This window comes from Schistocerca americana, chromosome 1 (genome assembly GCF_021461395.2).
Source record: "Schistocerca americana isolate TAMUIC-IGC-003095 chromosome 1, iqSchAmer2.1, whole genome shotgun sequence".
Classification (NCBI taxonomy): Eukaryota; Metazoa; Arthropoda; class Insecta; order Orthoptera; family Acrididae; genus Schistocerca; species Schistocerca americana.
This window is the reverse complement of record NC_060119.1, coordinates 1,106,620,620-1,106,645,609: the sequence shown is the minus strand read 5'-3', so window position 1 is coordinate 1,106,645,609 and position 24,990 is coordinate 1,106,620,620. Positions and strand designations below refer to the sequence as shown.

Below are 24,990 nucleotides of genomic sequence, written 5' to 3'. Positions count from 1 at the left end.
ATGCGCAGAACTGAATTCGCGTATGAGCAGTGCCTTCCTCCCGCTTCTGGCTACTTGAAGCATGGCTGTTTGCTGTATGAGCAGTAGCAGTAAGTAGCCAGAAGCTACCCGGAAAAATTTTTCTGGCACGCCCAAGCTGCCAGATTCGCGAATGCGCAGAGCATGCGGAGTTATAGTGGGGTGGGGGTGGGGGGTGGGGGGGAGGTCCTTCCCCACGTGACCTGTGTATATATTTCGTGTCTTCATTTACAGCTCCCACGTCAAATGAAATTAAAACAGATTTCTGTGGCCGGGAGCCATCAAGTGAATTAATATACATTCTCATAATCATGAAAGACCAAAATAAGTTAGTAGTTTCAATTTCCTGATTTTATATTATTTCCACGTTATTAGCAATCTGTCTGTTTTATAGAGAAATTTGCTTCTATTATTTTTCTTCCTGCTGAGGCAGTTAGATTATTTGAAACGATGTGTTTCTTTCCGCACTATTGGCTACTTTCAACCTCGTTCAATTTAAAGTGCAAATTTTCATTTTCTGGGACGAATGACGTTATACCATAATAAAGAACCAAACATGAGAATACAGTACCGGACCTCCAAGAAAATTGGTGTCACGAAAACCACATGAAAAGCTGAATATCAGGTACTTCAGAGTGCATCTAGACATAGAAATGTGCAATTAGAGCGGAATGAAGCAGTTTAGTATGATTTGTGAAATTCCGATGCTGCTGGAGTAGTCTCTGATGTCCCGTTCCTTTTATGACTCTGTAAGATTTCTTACTGCTATATACATACGAACATACGTAAACATTGACTTGAAACTGACTAAGTTGGCAAATTTGGTCAGTAGTTTTGAACTAAATATTTTGTTTCAAATATAATGACAGCTGTAGCAGAATTTTACAAATCTGCCTTCTGTGAAAGTGTTTTTCGATCATAAGGCACTTGTCTAGTACTTCCTCTAGGCCTGAAGTTATTTCTTACTATGGGTTTACGTCTTAAATTTATAGAATGCCATTCTATGCTAAATTTTAGACTGGCAGCATACCGTATTTTATCGTTTTAACTCCCCACATGGCTTCATATTTATTCCTAGAGTAGAATATAAACTGCCAGTTGTACAGTTTCTTTGCCCCACGGACAACCATGTTAATTTTTTCACATTTTGAAGTAGTCATGAAATTTGTTGTCCTTTATTCCGGTGTAAGTAAGCTACACAAAAAACTGTCTTTTTTTATTTTTATTTATTTATTTATTTATTTTTCGTTGCAAGAAATTTGAATTCCATCCTACTAGCTTTTTGTAGTGCTGTGTAGATGTAAACCTATTGGAAATGCTACATAACAATATTGCAGAGTACGACTTAAAAAAAAAGTCAAAGTCACCCCTTACCAAAATTTTATGGTATTTCAAGCTGTGCAGTCTAATTTTGAAATGATATTTTGCCAAGAACTGCTTCCTTATTTGCATCCTTTATCTGTGTGGGATATGATAAAACAATTGCTCTAAGTACAACTCAGTATGTACTCTTAACAACATGCCACACGGCTGCATATGGTCACGTGATGCCCCACCACGCACGAAATTCCACCAGAAATACGACGAAAAGCGTATGAGCAGAGCAAGCACCAAGCACGGGCTGCCTATGTCATCGTAGCTGCGCATGCCTGTTGTCTGGCGCTTTCTGGTAACTGCTCTAACAAACCTGCAGTTTCCCTCCATGGAGGTACTACCTCCATATTTCCCTCAGTAGCAGCCATATTAGAAAAGTCGAAGATGTTAAGGCGTAAAGTCAAGCGCTGGCACGCCAGTCGGGAATGACAGAGACAAGATGGCTGTGAGAGGACGTCAGCAAATCGCACGCTGACTGGGCCCTCTCCAGGAGGACAACGTGACAGCAGTGGCCCCTATGTGAAGAGGTCATAAGCACCGCGCCCGACTGGTCGCGACACAGTTCTACAGCAGCTTTAAGACTAGCAACTTGGATAGAAGTGAACTCTAATCACTTCCTTGTACTATGTAACATGGACTTGGGAATCGTTATACTGAAGAGATTTCTTATTTTGTCTGTCGCTCTTTGTTTGCTACACATCTGTGTAACACAGAGTTGAGTACTGCATTCTTTTCGTATGTAGTAAAACTCATTAATACGATTTGTTTGAATGTTGTCTAGCGATCTGAGAAAGCAGTTTTCCAAGACACCCCATAATCGACGACTAGGCTGGATTTAACAGAAGACTTTCATGATCTGCATGAAACAACCCCTTGGCGTGCTATTCGGGAACTGGACTTCGAATACCAAGAATTCAACAAGAAAACCTGTGCTGATGGAAAATAATGGAGTAGCAGGAGAAAGAACATTTCTTGAGGGAAATAATACACCTGCAAAACACTGGATGGATCATTTATTACACTGATGAGAGTTTATGTGGCGCAAGTGATTCCATGAAGTTTGGATGGCAGGAGCAAAAAATGCGTTGTGCATCAGAAAACGTATACGATTATCACAGAGGAAGTGTTCAAGAGCTGGATGACTGCAAAGGAGGAATTAAAACATCGTCCGATTCTGGAAAAAGAATTGTAGTGGGTCACATTTAGAATGAAGATAATTTCATGCCAAAAGCTGGCCTGTGTTTTATTAGGCAAAAATGAGGTGTAGATTATCATTCTGAGATGAATGTCAGACACAACAAAGAGTTGCTCAAGAGTGTGTCCAAAAAGTTACCATACAAATCTGTCATTGTTTTAGATCATGCTCCATAACACACAATGATAAATCCAGTGTCACGAATACATCTATGAAATGGAGAAAGCATTATGTTATTGAATGGATGGAATGAAATAATGTAGAGCTTCCATCTAATGCCACATCATACGAGGAATTTACTAAAGCTGGCCCACTGGAGCATATGCGACCGCACTTCAGATCACAAGAACTCCTTTTGGAAAGTGTACTGCACTTAGTGGTCTAGGAAGTTAAACTTCTGTGGTCGCCTGTGACACACTGCAAACTCAACACCATTGAACAACTTTGGGTATTTGTCAAGGACAAGCTAACAAAGGAGTACAAGAACTGTAAGATTAAAAAATACTTTACAGTTGTGCTGCCCCACTCTGAAAATGTGTTCCCCTTAGTGTCTGGAGGAATTCAGTGATTCACGTACAGAAACTTGAAAACTGTTATACACAAAGAGCTCGCTGTCTTGATGTAGAAATAGAACCGTTGCCAATACAAGCAGATGATTGCAGTAGCATCAGCGAGACCTCAGGAAGTAGCGATAGTGATCAAGGTAGGTTTTATTCCTTTCATCATTCTTTCCTGGAAATTTTTTTATCTCGCATTACAACAATGGTAGCGCCAGGGGCAGGTGCCACGTTTGAAACTGCCGCTCCCGCGTCGCGCATCTGTCTTTGCTTTCTTTCGATGTCCGACGCCCACCCCCATGTCCTACTGAGTGTGTATCCCTGGTCTCTGTTGAAACTGTTGTTTAAACGAATCTCAGCCGCTTCCTTTATAATGGAGTCCCAATATGTAGACGCATGAGCCAACACTTTTGTATTTTCGAACAGTATTTTATGTCCGTTTTCTAGGCAATGCTCCGCTATGACCGACTTGCCAATCTCCCTTTGTTTTATATGGCGCTTGTGCTCAGTACAACACTCCACAACCGTGCGAATTGTTTGTCCAATATACATGCTGCCACATTCACAGGGTACACCATACAAACTGGTCACTCGAAGAGCAATGTCGTCTTTAACAGGGCGCAACATATCTTGTATTTTGGGCGCGGGCCGGAACACTGGTCTAAGCCCATGTTTCTGTAGCAGACGTCCTAACCTGCTGCTAGTTGGTTCACAGTATGGCAGGAATACAGTTCATTTGGCCTCTTCTATTGATTCACCAGGTGTCTTTCGTCGGCGGCCCTTAAAAGTGTTTGCGATGTCTCTTTTGCTGTATCCATTTTCCCCGAATACACGTTTTAAGTTCTGCAAATTCAGACTGTAGGTGGTCATTGTCAGAGATAATCTTGGCTCTATGAACCAATGTGTTCAGGACTGCTTTCTTGTGTACAGGATGGCGGAAGCTATTGGCGCTCAAGTACCGATCAGTGTGTGTTGGTTTCCGGTACACTGAATGACCAAGCTGGCCTCCTGCCTTCCGTTCAACCAAAACATCCAAGAATGGTATCTTGCCATGCTTCTCCGTCTCGACAGTAAATTTAATGTTGGGATGGACACCATTCATATGATCGACGAACTGCTGTAGTGTATCTTCACCATGAGGCCATATCAGGAAGGTGTCACCAGTGTATCGTAGAAAGCAAGGCGGCCATAATGTCGAAGTGCTTTCTACGATAGAAGCTCAATAGTCTTCTTTTTCACCCTGTTGGTCGGGACTCCCTTCAGTTTTCTGTATGCTGGGTCCTCGAGTAGGTCATACATTTTGTGATTGAATTCTGATAATGGAAGCAGTACAGTTGCATTTCCTTTTTCCGCAGGTAAAATAACTATTTCAGTCCCAGTCAAGCGCAAAATGGACAGCACCTTGGGACACAGTGCATACAGGAAAGAAACCCACACTGATCTGTATCTCAACGCTACCAGCTGCCATCATCCTTAACAGTGTGAGGGTGTGTACTGCGAACACTGGTACACAGGGTCCGTGCAATATCGGATGAGGAAAGCCTACAACGAGAACTTAACCACCTTTAGGACGTTTTCAAGCAGAACGGATATAACGAAAGTCAAACTCGACGTGCTTTCGGGCAGAATGCATAAGCCCAGCAGAGAGAGAACGAAGACAACGAGAAGACAATGGCGTACCTGCCTTACGCCAGCAAAGTATCCAACAAAATCGGCAGAATTCTGGCTCGGTGTAACATCAAATGTGCCTTCCGCCCACCTCCGAAAACGCGTGCCCTGCTAGGTACAGTAAAAGATGATCTGGGGCTCCGCAAACCGGGTGTTTGCCGTATTCCGTGTAAATGAGGTAAGGCATCATTGGGCAAACTGTACGGGCAATCGAAGAAAGATGCCAGGAACACAGAAAAGCACACTGAACTGAAGCAGCCTACAAAATCTGCGGTTGTGGAACATTACATGGAGATACTATGGAGTACGCGAAAACGGAAGTTTTATTGCAGACCTCATCTTTTTGGAGCTGTGTCTGAAGGAGGCGATTGAAATACGTGTAGCTGATGGGCTGATCAACAGAGACGCTGGGTTCAACCTCAGTAAAGCCTGGGACCCAGCACTCAGCCAACTAAAAGCACAGTGCTGACCCAAAGCAACTTCCGCGCCCGATGGAGGTCACAGCATATCTGATGGTCCACAGTTCACAGCCAGCAGCCAGCCCATCCCCACCACCCCTCCGTGCAGCGCCGCGTGCGGGAGAACGCGGGGGAAGGGGTGGGGAGCGATCAGAGTATAAAGCGGAGAAGATTCAGCAGAGACGCTCAGTCTGCAGGTATCACCTGAAGATGATGGCAAGGAACGCTGTCGAAATATCTTGGTTTGAAAACGACTGCACCCGGCTGGAGACCCGAGAACAGTACAAAGAATATGTAATCTTTCTTACCTGTTGTTCCTGTTAATCATTTATTTCCACTTTGGTAGTCTGAATCCCTGGAATTCACTAATAATTATAACAATGCTGATCATTCACGCGTCCAACCAACCACACAAACAAAAAGTGATTGGCATTCACCTATTCGTGTTTATTTGGCTCATTTTGTATAGCCCCATCTTTGTCTGTGGGAAAGTTTGTTATTTCTAGATGTGACACTGATTCCCCTGACAAAGACATCACATACACTATGCATGCATTCAAACATCAACTTATGACTCATTCAGAAATCAACTTAGGATGTGTTCGAAAATGTTCAAAAACCAACGGAGATGCGTTTCAAAATCATATGAATTTTTCCAGCTAGACTAACATGTGCTGAATACTAGGTGCCTTGTGAAACAATGTTTTTGTCTTCAAGAATATGGATTTGGTGACCCCTGAAATTGCTACCTGGGGCAGATACGCCCATTTGCCCCCACCCTCCACTCTCAGATCCAGTCTTGACTATGATATGGTTGATGAGTGGATTTGTAGGGACATCAACAGTTCGTGTCAGATCCTCCATTATACATAATTCTGTTCTGTTCCATAATGTGGAAAAGCCACAGCGTAGTTGATGTTTTGTTCCAGTCTGAGTTTACGAAGCAGCGCTGCTCAAAGCATTGGTGGCCACCAATGTTTGGGTTCTGGTATGCATAATTTATTAACAACATTTAAGACAAAAACACACACACACACACACAGCAAATAACCAGGAGCCAGCGAAACCATTGCAACGCATAATGAAATCATATCTTACTACACATCAGTTTCGAAACATCAACCTTTGTTTGCTAATGCAGATATACACATGAAACACATCAACCAATATTTATAAGGGAATACATAGAGCCTATTTACTTTGTCCATTTTTTTTTTCATACAGAACAAATAATGCCATAAAAAACTTTACTGTTCTTCTTCAATACAGCTGACTACAGGTTATTTAACAAAAATTGCTTCATCAATTTACAATCTTATTTATACACAGTGTTCAGATATTGTAAAACCTAAATCAGTTTTCCCTTTCTACTATCTGGCCTTTCCTATGGAACAACACTCAATGGAAAACTTATTCAAGTTGTTCAGGAACATTTGCAGTTTGTCATGAAAACAAAGTAAAATAGTAGTTACAGACAACACTATCAGAGACATTAAATGATGATGTAAACTGGTTCAACCAAAACAAACTAATAATAAATAAAAGTGAAACAGAAGTATTAAATTTTAATAATGTCAAGAGAGAAAGTGAAGAGGATATAAAAATTCAGATGTGAGACACAGATATTGCAAGTGTAGCTAATACAAAATTTCAGGGGATCTGACCATAGGGTAGACTCACATTGATGGGATATTGAAGAAACCAAGTACCATGCGATGTATAATGAGAGTGGTTGAAAACTGTTGTCCCAAGCACTGTCTGATGATTGTTTATCATTCCAATATACATTGTGTTCTGAGGTATAGGATCACTTTCGGAGTAAGTCGCCATCCTGCTTAAAACTCTTCAGGATACAAAAAAGAACAGTGAGAATAATGGCTGGAACAAAAAGCAACAAACCCTGCATATCACTATTTAAAAAGATGGAGAAACTTCCTCTTACATGCGTTTGTATCTGTGAAAGTGTAATGTTCATTAAGAAATATGCAATAACAAATCCTAGTGTCCTCCTCAAAAATGAAAATCTTCATGATCATAACACAGAACAGAAAACTAACTTTCACATGCTCGAAATTAAAATCAGTTTCTGCCAAAAAGGAACATTACACCACAGTAAAATCATTTACAATAAATTTCCAAAAGAAAAAGTAATAAATGATCTAAAAAATTGAAAACAGTATGAAAAGTACAGAGTGAAAAGTATTTAAACCGATGAACTCTGGGAGGTTGTAGGGGACATCAAAACAAATATTTTTCCCTAATGTCATTTTTTGCTATGAGGATTATTTAAACCGGTGGAGGCCGTATTACACTCTTCAGTTGTTAAGAGTCCGTTTTACGATATTCAGTTGTTAGAGCGCATATTATGCTCTTCAGTTGTAGGCAACTGCTGTCCACCAGTGTAATAGTGCATTGTCTTTGTTTACTAATGAAACGATACACCTGAAGTGAGTACATTGATATGGTTGGTGCGTACTACATCCTAATTGCCGTATCCCACATCATACGACCTTTGCTGCTGTGTACCAGCGTCTGCATGAGACCAGGTCATTTAGCAGATTACCAGCACATTTCAATCGTCGTGTGTGTCGATTCCTGGACCAACGGTTCCCAGAAACGTGGATTGGTAGAAGTGGTCCTGTACCATGGCCTGCTCGATCCCCAGATATGTCCCCTCTGGACTTTTTAATGTGGGGAGAGATGCGCAACCTTGTTTATGCAACTCCTGTTGCATCAGAAGAGGATCTGGTTGCCTGGATAGTAGCAGCAGCAGGAACAATTCAGGATACTCCTGGGGTTTTTGCCTGTCAGACCGAACATGATCCGACGGTGTAACCTTTGTTTACGTGTCAATGGAGGCATTTTTGAAAATCTACTGTAATAGAAATTGGGTTGTGTTAAAGTGTTGTCTCTTGGTCATAAAAAAATGGAAAAGTGTTTGTTGGTTTAATTAATTTGCAGCCAGAAAAATCTTCTTCTACCGGCTTAAATACTCCTCATAGGAAAAAATGACATTAGGGAAAAATATTTGTTTTGATGTCCCCTACAACCTCCCAGAGTTTGTCGGTTTAAATACTTTTCACCCTGTATATCTATTAATGCATTGCTTCTATAAGCAGGAAGAGTGCCTCCACAATCTTTGAGAGCCTAAAGAAATTAATGTTAGCCGGCCGCGGTGGTCTCGCGGCTCTAGGCGCGCAGTCCGGAACCGTGCGACTGCTACGGTCGCAGGTTCGAATCCTGCCTCGGGCATGGATGTGTGTGATGTCCTTAGGTTAGTTAGGTTTAAGTAGTTCTAAGTTCTAGGGGACTAATGACCACAGCAGTTGAGTCCCATAGTGCTCAGAGCCATTTGAACCATTTTTGAAATTAATGTTTGTTGTAAAAGCCACATTCTTTATCACTCACGAAAATATTGTGTAAATATTATTATCTTCTTGCAGCGTATACAGTTTACTTATATTTTCATTTGTAATTTTCTAGTTAAAGAGGTTTGATTATATGTCAGAGAGTAAAAAAAATTGGCTTCATTAATAGATAGCAAACATCATGTAAACATGAAGATATATTGGCATTGACCGGTCCAAGAACTGATGTGCTGTACAATATGTGGACTATTTACTGGACCAAAAAAAAAAAAAACCAAATACAATAAAAATGCAAAATAAAGATTAACAAATGCAATGGCACAAAATCCAGTGCTATAACGTGAGAGTGCGTGACAAAAACATTAATTACCAATGTTATCAGACGACTACACAGTTCCCCTCATAGGCATCAACGTCAAAATTTTCTTCACGAGAATCCTCGACGGTGACATCCAGTACCGTTCTGTTCCATACAATTGACGGCCTGTGCGAATGCTGCCATTTGAAATGCTTTGTGGAAAGTTCTCATGTGACGCGACGCTGCGTTCCATCAAGTGTGAATCGCCCTAAAATCTGCACATTTGCATTTATACGCCTTGTTTCAGGTGACGTCATCTTGAATACAGTGCAAGTAGAAAATCATATGGTACTTGTGGAAAGACATCCTTTCGTACGATGTGGTTCCGTGATTTTGTGGTGGTGCATATGGAAGGGAGGCTTTATGTTGAAGTTCTATGTAGTTTCATTTCATTTCATTTCATTATCTTCCTGTAAATCATTTACATGATGTAGGAATTGTCACAAGAAAGTTATCATACTAGTACAGACATAATAATGGAATATCACTTTCAAGGCATTTTTTAAAAGTACAAATTTAGACATATAAATTAAAATTTTTGGCAATAAATTTACACACAATCAAAGTACTCATCTACGTCATAGAAAGTTTTGCTTAAAATGTAATTTTTAAGCTCAGTCTTAAACTTTACTTCATCTATTATTTCCATCCTGTACACTGGCAGAGCATTGTAAAGTTTTATTCCAAAATAACTTACCTGCTTTTGGGTTTGTGTTGTCCTTACCCTTTCTACATACAAATTCTTACGAGTTCTAGTATTATAATTATGGCAGTCCTCATTTGTACGTAGATTTTTCATATGTGCTCTTGTACACAGAATGCTTTTAAAAATATACAGTGATGGTATTGTGAGTATTTGCAGTTCTTTGAAAAGGGGCCTACAATGAGTTCTTGGAGAGTTATGTGTTATGATTCGTATAGCTCTTTTCTGAAATTTGAAGATATCTGTTAAGCTTGATTTAGTTTTACCCCAGAACACTATGCCGTAAGACACGATAGACTGAAAGTAAGCAAAATACACTAGTCTAGTACAGTCCGTGCTGCATACTCGAGGGTCTTTCCAGCTTAAGTTTTGATCAATGTGCATGCCCAAAAACTTTGTGGATTGTACACTCTCTATCTTCTTATCCATTAGTTTTAACTGGAGGTCCATATCTTGAGTTGCTTTGCCATACTGTATATAATTTTTTTTTTACTTAGATTAAGTGTTAACTCATTAGCATTAAACCAATGTTGAATATATTTCAGGACTATATCAGTTGTGGTGGTTAATGATTTTTTATCATCACTTATAATTATGCTAGTGTCATCTGCGAACAACCAAGAATAATAAAGCCCGGTCCACATGCAACGATCTGTCTGCGCAAACATCGGCGCAGATGTCTGTACATGCAAAAGATCGCTGCAAATGTGGTGTGTTCACACGACACAAACCCCAATCTACTACTCGCCCGCCATCTATCGGTGTAGAAAAGAAATATCAGTAGCAAGCGACTACGCTCCCCGTAAACATCAAAAATTTAATTCAGTTATTTTGAAGTATAGAAATGGAGGAAGTTCTGTTGTGGCCTGCGTTCGTAACTTGTGTTGCAAAAAACATCCAGACCAACTGCAGGAAACAGAGAAAGCGGTCAAAATGGTGTAGACAGTGGCTGCTAAAGCGAAAGCAGTTTTCTCACGTAAATTTACTGCGAGAGTTGCAGGGCGAACCTAACGACTGTCGAAATTATTTGCGGATGGATGTCGAAACTTATAATTATCTCTTAAAGCTTGTAACCCCTCATATTATGAGAAAAAAATACTTGTATGAGAAGGGCAATTTCTCCTCATGAACGGCTGGCGGTAACATTAAGATTCCTAGCAACAGGAAGGAGCTACACGGATTTGGAATTTTCAACTGCAATATCGAAACAAGCGTTGAGTGAAATAATACCCAACACATGTAAAGCTATTTACGCTGTCCTGAAGGATGAGTTCATGAAGGCAAGTCAAGTAAATTAAGTCTGTCAAGTTACAGATAATATATTTGGTGTTGTAGACCTGTTAGAAACACAGTAGGCCTATATTATTAGCGATTATATACCTACATGGCCAATGAGCTATGGTTTACTTTGTTTCTGAGCAGGCATTTTCAGTTTGCTACGGTGTAGAAGCAACCTGTTACAAACTTTTGTTCCAGCATACAAAACTCCTACACCAGATCTTCTAGATTTCTGAACTTTGGATAACTTTTTTCGGTAAACAGTTCGCAACGAATTTTTTTATTTATTACTGTTTCTCTGTTTGCCGAGGCGTCAACTGCCCGCAATTTTTCAATTAGAGCATTGTATGCAGCTATCTTTTTGTCTCGGTCACTATATTCTTTACTTTTAATCTTCCACAAACATTGGTGGTTTCTATATATTTCAATAAATTCACTTACAAACTCTCGAGAACACTGACGAGTATATGCCATTTTAATGCCCTGTGCGCACAAATGCAAACACTGGACTGAGCAAATAGCTGTTTCGCGCCAGATTTGCGGCGATCTCCTGTCCACACGCTCCAACTTGTCTGCGCAGATGTGGTTTGAACCCACACATTTGAGAGGTTTCGCTCAAACCTCCAACTCCAACTTCCAGGTTTGCACACACCTCAGGTTGGTGCAAATCTTCTGTCCACACGCAACGATCTGTCTGCGCAGATGTGATGTGCGCAGACGTTTGCGCAGACAGATCGTTGCGTGTGGACGGGCCTTAAGGGACCAAGAACACTGCCCTGTGGGACACCTATTTCCAATTACTTTGCATCTGAGACCCACTTGATTTTCTGATTTTTATGTTCTGTGATGATTTCTACCACCTGAGTTCTATCTTGAAGGTAAGATTCAAACCACTGCTTCACAACTCCCCTTACACCTATTGCCTCCATCTTGTTTAACAGAATTTTGTGATTTACTGTATCAAAAGCTTTAGATAAATCTAAGTTAATTCCCACTACACATTTTTTAGTGTCGAGACTCCTGACAGTCTCTTTGGTATAGGCATGGATAGCTGATTCAGTGCTGTGGCCTGAGCGAAAGCCATGTTGATTGCAGTTTAGAAGTTTGTGAGCATCTAAGTAATTTATGAGTCTGGTTTTCATTAATTTCTATAGAATTTTTGAAAATGATTTGAGAAGGGATATTGGTCTATAATTTTCTACCTTGTATAGATCTCCTTTTCTAAACAGAGGTCTAACCTTAGAGATTTTCAGCCTCTCAGGAAACACACCTTCGCTGTTTGATGAACTTCCATCAGTTAACGCAGCCGTTCAGTCTCGATCTGCGTTTGCGACATTGACTTGCCTTGCTTGCTTATATATCTTTGAACGTAGAGCAGTCACGTTTCGTAGTTTCATCGTGTCGTTAGTTATATATATGTATGGCATGAAGGCCTCGGCTCCCTTCAAAGATGTACATCGGTGATATATGATGTATATATACAGTCTTTTGCGACTGTCATCAAAGTCTTGTTTATACCATGAGCGTTTCGCTTTATGGTGAAGCATCTTCAGTGGTCAGGTTTTTTCGTTTCCTACTTAATACTTAATGTTGATCTACACACATAGGGGCGACTTCTTCTGTGTTCCAGAGTTTTGTTAAATAATGGAATCCCAAAAAGCACTGTGTGAAGTGTGCGGTAAAACTTTTATGTTCAGGAAGAATTTGTACAAACATATGAGACAATGCCACGACATGGACGTAAATTTAAATCTGGGTAAAGAAATTGGTGACATTTGTGGCAAAATATTTGGTCCGTCAACTAACTTTAGCAGGTGTCTAATAATTTTCCTTATTTCAGAGTTTTATGAAATAATGGAATCTCTAAAAGCACTGTGTGAAGTATGTGGTAAGACTTTTACGTTCAGGAAGAATTTATACAAACATATGCGAAAACGACACAATGTCGATGTAAACAATAAGGATAAAGAGAGGTGTAAGATTTGTGGCAAAATGTTTTCGACCGTCGCAGCACTACGTCGTCACATCAGAATACATAGTATAGAATGCAGAAAGGTAAGAAGTATGTTGTGAAAATAAATTCAGATGTTTACAACACGTTTATATCCGTACCTCGCCAGAATGTAATTAGTCTTTTGAACTCTGTGCTGGTTTAGGAAGCTCCCTATTTGTAGCGTTTCACCATTTACCCTGTGTATGAAATCTGCATTTTCGGATAGATTCGTCTTGATTTAAATGCGGGTGAAGTAGACCGACAAAAATTTTCGGTAACATTAGTGACTTATACTTCCTTGTATCTCGGAAGGCATGTTTGAACCACACTTGCATTAACTTCCATTTCAAAAGTCGTTTTAATTAGTGAAGTATGTTCCGACAATTGCTGCTTTTTAAGCCTACAACTATACCACACTCAACAGCCAGGCAGTTCCACCCACATGTGGGGATTTTTCCAAGTTAACAAGCCTGCTAGAAGGTTGTTTAATTTGTTTCCCAAGCCTCATGTTTCGGTATTTTATGACTCAAAGGTGACAGATTCACATTCATTTAGGATTAGTGGTGCATGTGAGTAACTGTACTGCTAAACCAATGATTTAGAAGACACCAGTAGATTTGTGATAACATGCTGACCAGGGACCCAGCATCTGTGCCTCACTGCTGTCCAGTGAAACAGTCTTCAAGGGTCATGAAGATATATGAAATTTATCAGTGCAGTTTGCAAACCTTGCAGCACAGTGGCTGCTGTCATACGTGTATGCAACATACCAGCTAGTGTTGAAACTGCTTACTTTGGGGATCCACAGTTGGGTATGATATTTTGGAAATAAATTACAAAATCTTTACATCCTCTGTGCTTGACTTTTTGTCCAAGAGTAAAGGGCTACATAAAAATCTTTGAGGTGCTGGTACAGGTTGGCAAAAGTTTTGTACTGTACTGCAAGACCATTGCTGCACATGATTTTCTGCAGATTTGTTGCTTTTTGTTTTAGTAAATTCAGAAGGTCTCTGTTAACCATAAACTCTGTTTCATGCTATAGGCTATCATTGACTGCACAAAACTTTTGCAGTGTATTTGATCATTTTCAACAAAATAGTCAATATTGGTGAGCTCAGTAGCTTGACTGTTTTCAAAAGAAAACCTTGGACAGTGTTCTGTACAACAAAAATCAAGCAGTGCAATCACCTTGGTAGGCCGAAGTTTTTGCTTCATAGTTATCAGGTACTGTGTCTGATCTTTTGAAATAAAGTGGAAATTTGTTTCTCATAACTCCCAACACTCCATAAAATTATTTTCTACTTAAATGTGATCACTTTTTTTCCTGTAAGGAAAAATAAGCACATTAATCTGATATGGAACCTCTACTTGTCATTTGCTGTTTCCAAAATGTTTTGTTCTATCAGATGCTCTTGTATTTCTGCAAACCTGTTACTAATTTGTTGCTTAGTGACTTTTCACAGAAAGTTTTCAAGTTCTATATTATATCTCACTTGGAACTGAACATCCTTTCACAAATGATGTAAACATTTTCTGTCTTAGTCTTCCATTAGCAAATCAGTTTTGTCATTTTATATTACTTGTTGCTTGCTGAACCGTACACCAACATTTTGTTTGACTGCTTAGTGCCCTCCTACAGTTGAAAAAAGCCATCGGACTAGAATATTTTCTTCATCTGCATTCAGTATTGTCGGAGGACAAGACTTACATGATTAGGGACTTTCACCATATGCTTTGGAATGAAATGTCACTCTTGGCACATCAAAATTTTTGGCTGCAGTAGTCATAGAGATGTCTGCATGGACAAATTTTGTAGCTTTTGTTATTTGTTCAGACTTATAATTTCTCTTGGACTCCACACCTGGAACTTGATGCTCCAGCTATTGACTGCAAGTTGTTCCAGTAATTCACAGAAGTAAAATTTCATGAGAGGAAGTCCTAATGTAATTAAATTTGGTCACCAATATGTTTTGAACTGTGTAAAAATAAAACCATGGTACTAGTCCTTGAGAGAAGCCGTCTGATTGGAACGTCACGAAAAACTGTACACCAGTCTTACATAATCTTCCTTAAAATTAACAGGTGGGATAGATTTTTTTTAAAATTTTTGGATAAAATAATTTTGGGTATTGGCCATGTCATTGTAAACTACTAAAACTACTAAATTTCTGATGTTTGGACCAAGTTCCTGTGGTTCTCTCCAGGGCAGTTTTATTCCCTACAATACCATTTATTACCAGGTCTTCGTCATTCACCAGCCTTGGCTGGGCAGACTGCGTCAGAGTTACAATCAAGTGATTTACAATATAATGAATTACAGAATAACATCTAAACTTTATACAGGTAATGTATATAGACTGTGTCATGTTCATTGTGTCCATTCGCTTTCTTCAGTCAAATAATTCTTGGACCGAGTATAGTGGGCATTGTTTTAGGCCTCCAGCAATTTGTTTCTTGAAGTTGTTCAGCAGCAGGGTCTGCAATTCAACAGGTAGTTTGTTGAACATCCTCACAGTGATCACCGGAAAACTATCTCTTGTTTTGAACAGTCAGCAGGTTGGTAGATTTATGTCTTCTTTGCTGCGGGTATTATGTTTATGGATGTAGGCCTAATGCCTCTTGCTGTAGATGCCTAGGTTTTCCCTTATGTGGATGAGGCATAATAATACATAGTGGCTATAAACAGTCATTATTCCCAATGTTCTGAATAATGGTCTGCAGTGTTCCTTGCTGCTGCTCGATGTAATAATTCTTATTGCCTTCTTTTGCAATAGCAGCACAGCCTGCCGAATGACCCCATAGCTGTAATCCATACAAAATGTGGCTATGGAACAAAGCATAGTAGGCAGTTACCAGAAACTGGTCTGTAATCACTTCTTTTAATCTTCATAGGAGATATATTACACGAAAGAATTTCTTGCATACATGCACAGTGGTCCATTCCATGAGAGTTTATGGTATAGGTGAAACCTTACAGTTTCACTGATTCTGTATGGTCAGAGTATGTGTTTTTTCCAAGGCAGCATATCATATGCTGGGTTTTTTCTTCATTTATTTTCATCTTGTTGGTGATGAACCATTTTTTAGCGTTTTCAAACTGTACATCAGACTTCATGACTGCTTGGGCAGAATTTTCCCCTTTGAGAATAAGAGTGGTGTCATCCGAAAATTGTAGTGTCTCACCAACTTCACTTAGATCATTTACAAAAATGAGGAAGAGGAGTGGGGCTATGGCCGAACCTTGTGCATGCCATGTTCTACCTTCTGTTCCTGGGATGTTGCTCCTTGGATTGAAATAATTTGCCTTCTGTTTTCCAAGTAAGGCTGAAGTGTAGCTAGGGCTGTTCCTCCCACACCATAGCATTTTAGTTTTTTGAGCAAGATCTTGTGGGGGATGCAGTCGAAAGCTTTGCATAGGTTGCACAGTGTGAGTACCACAAACTCTCTCTCCTCAAGTGTCTGCATTACTTTTCTTTATAAGTCTAATGCTGCAGTGGTACAGGACTTTCTCTTCTGGAACCCATGTTGTGCACCTTTGAAGAGATTGTTTTCTTCAAAATAAGTTAGGATCTGATCTTTCATGATGGATTCAATCACTTTTGCTAGTATAGGAATGATTGATAGTGGCCTAAAACTTGACACATTATCTGGGTTTCCTTTTTTGTAAATTGGTACTGTCCTTGCAAGTTTCAAGAAATCTGGGAAAACTCCTACAGATAGGCAGTTGTTTATAGCTGTTGCTAATGGCTGTGCTATTTCTCCAATAATTTTCTTTAGGACAGTACAGGACATCCCATAGATATCTTGTAAGATTTTACTATTTTCACTATGTCATTTGCATGTAATTTTTTCCATGTTTCAAATTTACTGAGAGTTTTATTTGGTAAGTAAACAGCAGGCTCTATAACTGAGTCTGGGATTCCAGCAACAGTGTTTTATAGAACTTTGATAAAGGAGTTATTGAAGTCATCAGGACTGCAGGCATTAGAAGAGAAGTAGGCTTCTTCCTATGTTCATTTAATAGAGTCCAGGCTGCTTTGCACGGATTATAGGCTTCTCTTCTGAATCTATTATTCCCCCTCCTTTTAGCTTCTTCTGCTTCTTTTCTGTAAAATCTCTTGGCCCCTAAGTAATTGCTGTGTAACAATTGTTTACTATTTGGATCTGCGGCTGCTTTGTCACAGTCATTCCACATTATAACAATGTTTTTTTTAGATTGGATAGCTAAGGTATGTACCATGTTTTTGCATTTACTATTTTCTGTTTTCCTTGTGCTTTACCTGTGTGGCTTTTCTTTGGTATCAGTGGGAACATCTCATCAAATTTGGTTTTTAGTGTCTGGAAAAGAACATTTAAGGCATCATTGGGTTTTGCTTCTATAATTAGTTGCTGCCGGTTTATACTGGACAGTGAGGCATTGAAAGTGTCTAGTTTTGGCACTATTCTTCTGTGAAACACATAATTTGATTGCCATGTATTTGTCTGTTGGTTACCCAGAGTCTTCATTTGTAGTTTCATGACTAGTGCACTGTGGTCTTCTATCATTGCATCAACTACATTTATTTTGTAACTCCAGGTATCTATATTTGTAATAATGGTGTTGAGGCAGGCATTACCTCTAGCTGGAAGTCTGTTTGCTATAAAGAGACCATAACTATTTACTAAATTCAAGAATGCTCTCTCTTTTGTACTATTTTCACCTATGTGTACATTAAGATTGCCACACAGTGCAATTTTTGGTTTAAGGTGTGTTATGTGATGTAAACAACTTTCCAAGTTAGTAATAAAGTATTCGAAATTTCCATTTGGTGAACAGTACACGGAAACGATAATCATATTCATATCTACTAGTTCTAAGCCAGCCAGTTCTAAATCCATATCTGAGCAGTAATTTCTCAGGTCCACATCCCTAATGTTGAGATTTTTATTGGCATACACAGACACATCTCCATGAGTGGTAATTTCTCGATACCATGAGCTCACTATCTCTAGGTATTCAGTGCATCTGTAATTTTCACCCTCTTCTTTGTCAAGCCAGTGCTCACATCTGGCTTTGCGTCTTCTATAAATATAGATAACAGATCACATTTTGTTCATAGATATTCAACATTTACACTAGCTAAAACTATGGGTACATTATTTTGATTACAGTTTTGTGGACCTGCAGTTGCAATAGTAGGCTCTATCATACTGCTGCCTTGAATGTTCTCCGGAACATGCATCAGTCCAATATAATACTATTACTAAATTTAACAAGCAAATGTTAGACATAATGTATTAAAGAAGAGCCTTTGTCTTCATGGAAAATTGCTGTCAGAGCATCAGCAATCACTTTACAATTTCTTTTCCCACCAGAATAGCTGAGCATTCGGGATATGTTAACCTACAATGTTGCCAGACTGTGAAAAGGATAGACTGCTACCCACCGTATAGAGGATATGCTGAATTACGGGCAGATACCACAAAAAGACAGCAATACATTTGGGCTTTTGGCCAAAAGGCCTTCTTCTAAAGTAGAGAAACACATATACATGTATATCTATATATACAAAAGCACAACTCACACACACATGACTACTGTCTCTGGCCTCTGAGGCTGGACTGTATTTGGCCCACTGCACCTGATAGAAGAAGCAATATGTGGGTTGTGTGGTTAAAGAGGTGGCTAGGGAGAGGAGGGGGAGGAATAGCAGGATAGAGGTGGTGGAAGGTATAATGCTGCTTTTGGGAGCATGTAGGGATGTGGTGGGACACGATAGGATTGTTGTAGTGCTGGAGTGGGAGCAGGGAAGGGATAGGTGAATGGAGATCAGGCACTAGCTAAGGATAAGGGGAACACAGGATATGTTGCAGGGAGAGTTTTCATCTACGCAGTTCAGGAAAGCTGGTGTTGGTAGTAAGGATGTGGTTGGCAGCATGTTCAGCAACTGGCTAGGGTGGTTCACCTGTCTCTTGGCTACAGTTTGTCGGTGCCATTCAGGCAGACAGACAGCTTGTTGGTTGTCGTGCTTGTGTAGAAAGCAGCACGGCAATTGCAGCTTAATTTGTAGATCACGACTGCTTTCACAGGTAGTCCTGCCTTTGATGCAATAAGTGATGCTATGACTGGACTGGAATGAATGGTGTTGGTAGGGTGTATGGAATCTCTGGATCTCTTGCAGGGACATGAACTATGAGGCAATAGGTTGGGAGCAGCGGCGGAGTAGGGATGGACAAGGATACTGCATAGGTTTGGTGGGTGACAAATATCACTGTGGGAGGGGTGGATGTGATAGCAGGTAGAATATTCCTCACTTCAGGGCACATTGAGAGGTAGTTGGAACACTGGCGCAGAATGTGATACAGTTGCTCCAGTCCTGGGTGGTACTGAGTTAAGAGGAGAGTGCCCTTTTGTGGGCGCATGATGCAAATGTGGGAGTTGGTAGGTGGCTGGAGAGAAAGTTATGTGGGTGGTGGAATATCACTGTGGTATTGTAACAAAATTGAGATAAGTGTCAAACACTGCAGCACTATCGAAGACTAAAGCTTCTACCTTGTATGATTTTTTTAAAACTAAGTAAATGAAATGTCCAATAACCTTGTAAAAAATGCTCCATGAATGAATACTACTACCACCACCACCACCACCACCACCACTACTACTACTACTACTACTACTACTACTAGTTTGTGAACTTGTGTTCCACTTGTCTTCTGTGTGTGGTTGTTTCTTGTGTGTTTACCCTGCACTTACGGTCTCCTTTTAGGTTAGTTTCAGCAGCTTCACTTTAAGTGGATAACAGACATGATTCTCAAAGTTCTGCTGTCAGTTTTTAAGTAAATAATTGTTCCTTGACAGGAAACTAGGACACTTTGTATGTCTTTAAATTTATACGTACATACAGTGATTATTATTACAGTCAAAACTGATATATCAGTTCTACCCAACTGTTAGTTAATTCTGCATCACTCATACTGTGTAATTTCTTTGTGTGCAACACTGCATGTTGTTGCTTAAATATGTATATGTGCTCCCGGCCCCTCTCTCCAAACCTTCTGCACACACACAAACGTTTAAAGTTCTGTAATGGCTTCCTTGTTGAAGAACTTAAATCTCATATCTTTGTCTTTAAGGTATCGTGCACAGAGTGTAATGATTTTATGTGCCGTTCGATGCGAGACCTAAGAAACCATCTAGAATGTCAACATGGAATTAAGATTAAAAGAGAAGAAATGGAGTTTGAATCTATGGAACGTAAGGAAACAGTGGTATATCTAATATCTCTTTTGAAAAGAATTTTCCCATGCAGAATTGTTGCTGTCAATAAAACCACATTTGTTTTTTCAGAGTTCCTTCAGTGGAAAATAAAGATGGAAGGTGAAAAGTGTGTCTCATTTGTAAAGAAAGGTGGTGGGATAATAGACCCAGAGAAGTTTAAAACTTATTATTTCTGCCACCGTTCAGGAAATGTCATAAAATCAGGTATGGGCCTAAGGCTGAGGGGGCCGTCAGTCAAAATTGGCCGCACGTGTCCTGCATCTTTGATAGTGACAAAGATGCCATCAGGAAAAGTCAGTGTCCAGTTCTATGCTACACACACAGGCCACAACTTCTCTGTGGGTTCACTGCACCTCACTCCTGCTGATAGAGCAATGGTCGCTGACTTAATTGCAAGTGGACTATCAGACACAGAAATTTTAAAGAAAATAAGAGATGGTGCCCATGACAGTTGCTTTAAAAGGGTGCATATGTTAAAAAGGAAAGACATTTATAATATCAAAAAACAGTATAAACTAAATACTTCTTTAAATAGGAAAGAAGTAGTTAGTGTGGAACAGCCATCATCAGTTATCAACATTGAGAACTTGCAAACAGCAGCACAGAACAGATGTCAGCTGCTAAAAGAAATTGTGGCAAGTGTTGGCAATGAAAACATTGGTCATTATATTGAGTCACTGGACAGACTAATACGACAAGTTGGTGTAACTATTGCATCTCAGAAACAGAATTTTAGTGGTAGACAAGAACTCCATGGACCTCTACATGACCATACGTATGTCTGACCCATTAGTTCCCATAACAATTTTTGTCTGATTTTAAAAATTCTTACTATTTTGTTGTCTTATCTTAGTTAATTACAAAATTGTTATTAAGATAAAATTTAGATAAATAATGCCCACAGAACAGAGCAACAATGAATGTGGGCAGTGGGAATAGGTTATAATTTCTTGTTATAACCAGCTTTTGTGATACTTAATTTGAATTCAAATATTTATTCAGTGCTGTTTGCTGATAAACAACACTTAAACATTTCTTGTTGTTCTTCCAAAAAAATATTTTATACTTTTAATGGACAAGAGATCAAATTTCAGAGTCATTATTATTATTATTATTATTGTTATTACAAATATGAAGTGGAAGTACTAAAAAATTATAAGATACACTTGGATCATTTTGCATGCTGAAAGATTTTGAAACAATGAATACGGCACCCGACGCCACATTTTTTACATACATTATTTGAACAAAAAGCACATATAATTTGGGTTGAGTACATGATTTTTTCCTTCTAACACCACTTCGTCAGCCACATTCCACTTTCTTTTTGACTTCTCTAAGTTCTTCAGGGGACAATCTTCTAAGATTACTTTGACGATAGCCCAGATAAAACCCAACATATAAAGTCCAAGTTCACCTGCTTTGCATCTAGGAGTCTGTCTGTACAGCAGCCACTCTTAGTTCATGCTGCAGTTTAAGAGATATTCTAGTAATAGCCAATACGATTTGATTCCTAATGCTTATGCAAAGGTAGCAACATCTTGAGTGGGACAATCCTCTCCTCCTATCTACGTAATAGAAGATGCAATATGAACTGGTTGTGTTACTGTTATTTCACTTTTATCTTTATTTGACCATCTGTTAGCTGAACATCAGCTTATGTTAACCTACATTAACGACATTATTGTTATTATACTGTACAATAGTAATCTCTGAGTTCAGATCATTTATCTGATGGGAAAAAAAATACATTCTTGTTTTTTCATGAAGTTGCATGGAAGGATAGAAGCACCATCTACTCTTTTTCACTCTAACAGTTCCTGTTCAGTCATGACCCCCCCCCCCCCCCCATTTTTTTAGGGTTTCTAGAAACCTGAGAAAGGTAAAGAAATTATCAAAGTATACACTGTAGGTATTATGATCTGATTGATCACAAACTGATCTTCCTACACCTGATGGCATTGTTACCTGCACAGACACCTCGATAAAATGTGCCACATATCCCAGAAGAGTGCATAAACTCCACACTTTATAGCGAAAATGCACAGGTTTGCCATGTGTATGCTGTTTTTTACTGTGATGAGCAAATTGGGGAACAATACTTTCATCACTACTCAAATTAGCATCCTGAAGGAAAGCATTAAAAATCATTTAGCATGTACCACAAAGATTTATCTTGGCAAACTTTTCATTGGATTCAAGTCTAGAGTTGTCACAGGCATGTAAATATTTCAAAATATCTGTAAACTACTTCCTGCTAAAACTTTTGAGACTCCTGGAGGATGAGAATTACTGGACCCTTCCAAATACATTCTACAGGAGATAGCATTATAACCCCTAAGAAGCAAAATACCAATGAAAACTTTTGTATCACTTTCAGTAACATCACCTATGCATTTACATTTTCTTTGGCAAAATTTTAGTACAAGAAGTAATGAAACAAACATCCTCATTAAAAAATATTTCAGATAATAGTAAAAGAGAAAAGTCTTTCTGTAGCCATCGTTTTTGGTTCCATGTACATTCTGGAGTCAAAGGAATGGCCTGCTTCCACAAGCACTTGGATAGCAGCTGCGATTTATTTTTTGCACCCATCTTTGAGGAAATTTCAGAAGTGATTCTAGTAGACTCACTGTCCACAGAAGCCTTGCTTGGTGGTAGTTATAACTGCATATCTACTGGAAAACATACATTGTCCATTTCTTCATTTACTTCATTACTTTCATCAGATGACTGATTTCATACTCTTAATCTTCAGGAGTGCAGTGCTCATAACTTAGATCAGTGTGTTCCAGTGGATGTAATATGATATGTGCATCTATAATCTAATTCTTTTCCTCCAAAATGGCAAAGATTTTGTCTAGCATCAATTGTTATGAAATAAAATAAAAAAATATATTAATTTGGAGCAACCATTCCCACCATGGCCACTGCCCACAAATATGGGCATGTACAAGGGTTATTCGGGAAGTAAGGAATGATCGGTCATGAAATGGAAAATATAATGAAATCTGATGGAGCTTTGCACAGAAGTGCTGGGCACAGTGTCTAGTACACCCGTCAGTCGCATCGTGTCGCTCTTTTCAGTTCTGGGCTCACAGTGAGAACGTAAAGGTGGCTAGAAATTAGCATCTCCCGCCAAGTATGAGGGTCCGGTGAAAGATTTTGCCTGAATCTATGCAATCCACATAACATAACTGTCATGTGGTTCGTTCTACATGACAATTCTCTGCCACTCTCTGCACGGGCAATGATGATGCTCCTGCAGCGTTTTCGATGGGAAGTGTTTGATCATCCACAATACAGCCTGTAATTGGCTACCCCTGAGGTTCATCTCAGCTCAAATGTACCGCTGGATATGAAGACAATATTTTGACACAGAGAACGAGCTGCAGCCCAGAGTAGAAGATAGCTGAAAAGCATTGGCAGTTGTCTTCTATATTGAGGGAATTGAAAAGTTGGTACAACTCTACGACAGATGTCTAAGTCTGAGCGGCGATCGTGTAGAGAAGTAGCTGGAAGGTGTAGCTAACCATTGCAAATAAAACAGTTTTGATTATCACTGTGGTTTCCATTTAGTGACCTATTGTTCCTTACTTTCTGAATAGCCCTCATATGTTCTCATGGGTATTGTGAAATACACATTATCATTATTGAATATTGACCCTTTTTAGTTGTTACAATGGATGCTTATAAATACCGATAATATGAATAAAGAAAATTGAGTTGTGTGGAACAACATAAAATGTGTACCTTTTCTTGTAAAACATGGACACAGAAAATGACTTCTGTTTTGTCAGTTGACATGACGAACTGTCACAGTAACAAAATGCAAATAGAATGCCTTGTTGACTGGGAATACCAACAGCTGTCCTCCAGTTCAAAGTGTTTATACTTTAAACATGTAGAAATTTTACACAATAATATATTTAATGCCAACATATAGGCAGTTGGCACTAATAGATCAATATCACGGTGTGTGACATGCTCTCAGATTTTCATTATTTATTTTTGCTAACTGGACTTCATTTATCACAATTCTCAATGAGCCAAGAGACCTAAGCTCTTTCCAATTACAACACATAAGCTGCTATAGACCACATTGCAAACTGACAAATGTTAATGAACAGCATAAATCAAGTGATTGTTTTATGGCTGGCTTTTATTTTCGCTGCTTTGAACATCCATATAATTTTTCTCAGCTGTAGGCCTGCATCGTATGCTACCTTCCCCATGCTGCCCTGCACTGCAGTCTGCAATTATGGCTAACTCAGCAGTCACTTTAGTATCATATGTTAGTAATCTGTACCTAGCTGGAATGGCATTGTCACCGTGCACTCTCATTTACTTGCATTCTCATGAGAATTAACAATGCCAGATGAACATCTCCTGTACATCTAGTAAAAATTTGTTTCACTGTCTAAAATTAAATATTTTGCTCCAGTTGTACAGATCCCATTAACATGAAAACAATATCTATCGGTCATTGTGACAAACTGAGATGCACATTGTTTCCAAGGAATGCCTTTGCATAATTGTTTGTCACCTACCACACCTGTTAAACCAGTCACTGAAAACCATTTTATGTTAGGAGAGCCATCATTTTTGCATTTGCTGCACAGGCTCAGAGCATGCATTACGAACTTATACTTTGTTGGTCCTCCTGTGCACTTTACCATTATCCACTAGTATATGACAGTTAATATTGCACATTTTCACAAATTACAGTACAAGGGTTAATTCACACAATCATTGTCATGAA

The 24,990-nt window shown here is 39.2% G+C and overlaps 1 protein-coding gene across 1 annotated transcript; it reads left to right on the top strand.

Moving 5' to 3' along the window:
• Window positions 1–12,359: 12,359 nt before the first annotated feature.
• LOC124550735 (zinc finger protein 234-like) lies at window positions 12,360–24,092 on the top strand. The gene is made up of 4 exons (XM_047125459.1): window positions 12,360–12,733; window positions 12,818–13,032; window positions 20,084–20,204; window positions 20,298–24,092. Exons 1-4 carry the CDS (start codon window positions 12,622–12,624, stop codon window positions 21,011–21,013), a joined length of 1,164 nt encoding a protein of 387 aa, XP_046981415.1. The 5' UTR covers window positions 12,360–12,621; the 3' UTR covers window positions 21,014–24,092.
• Window positions 24,093–24,990: the final 898 nt, after the last annotated feature.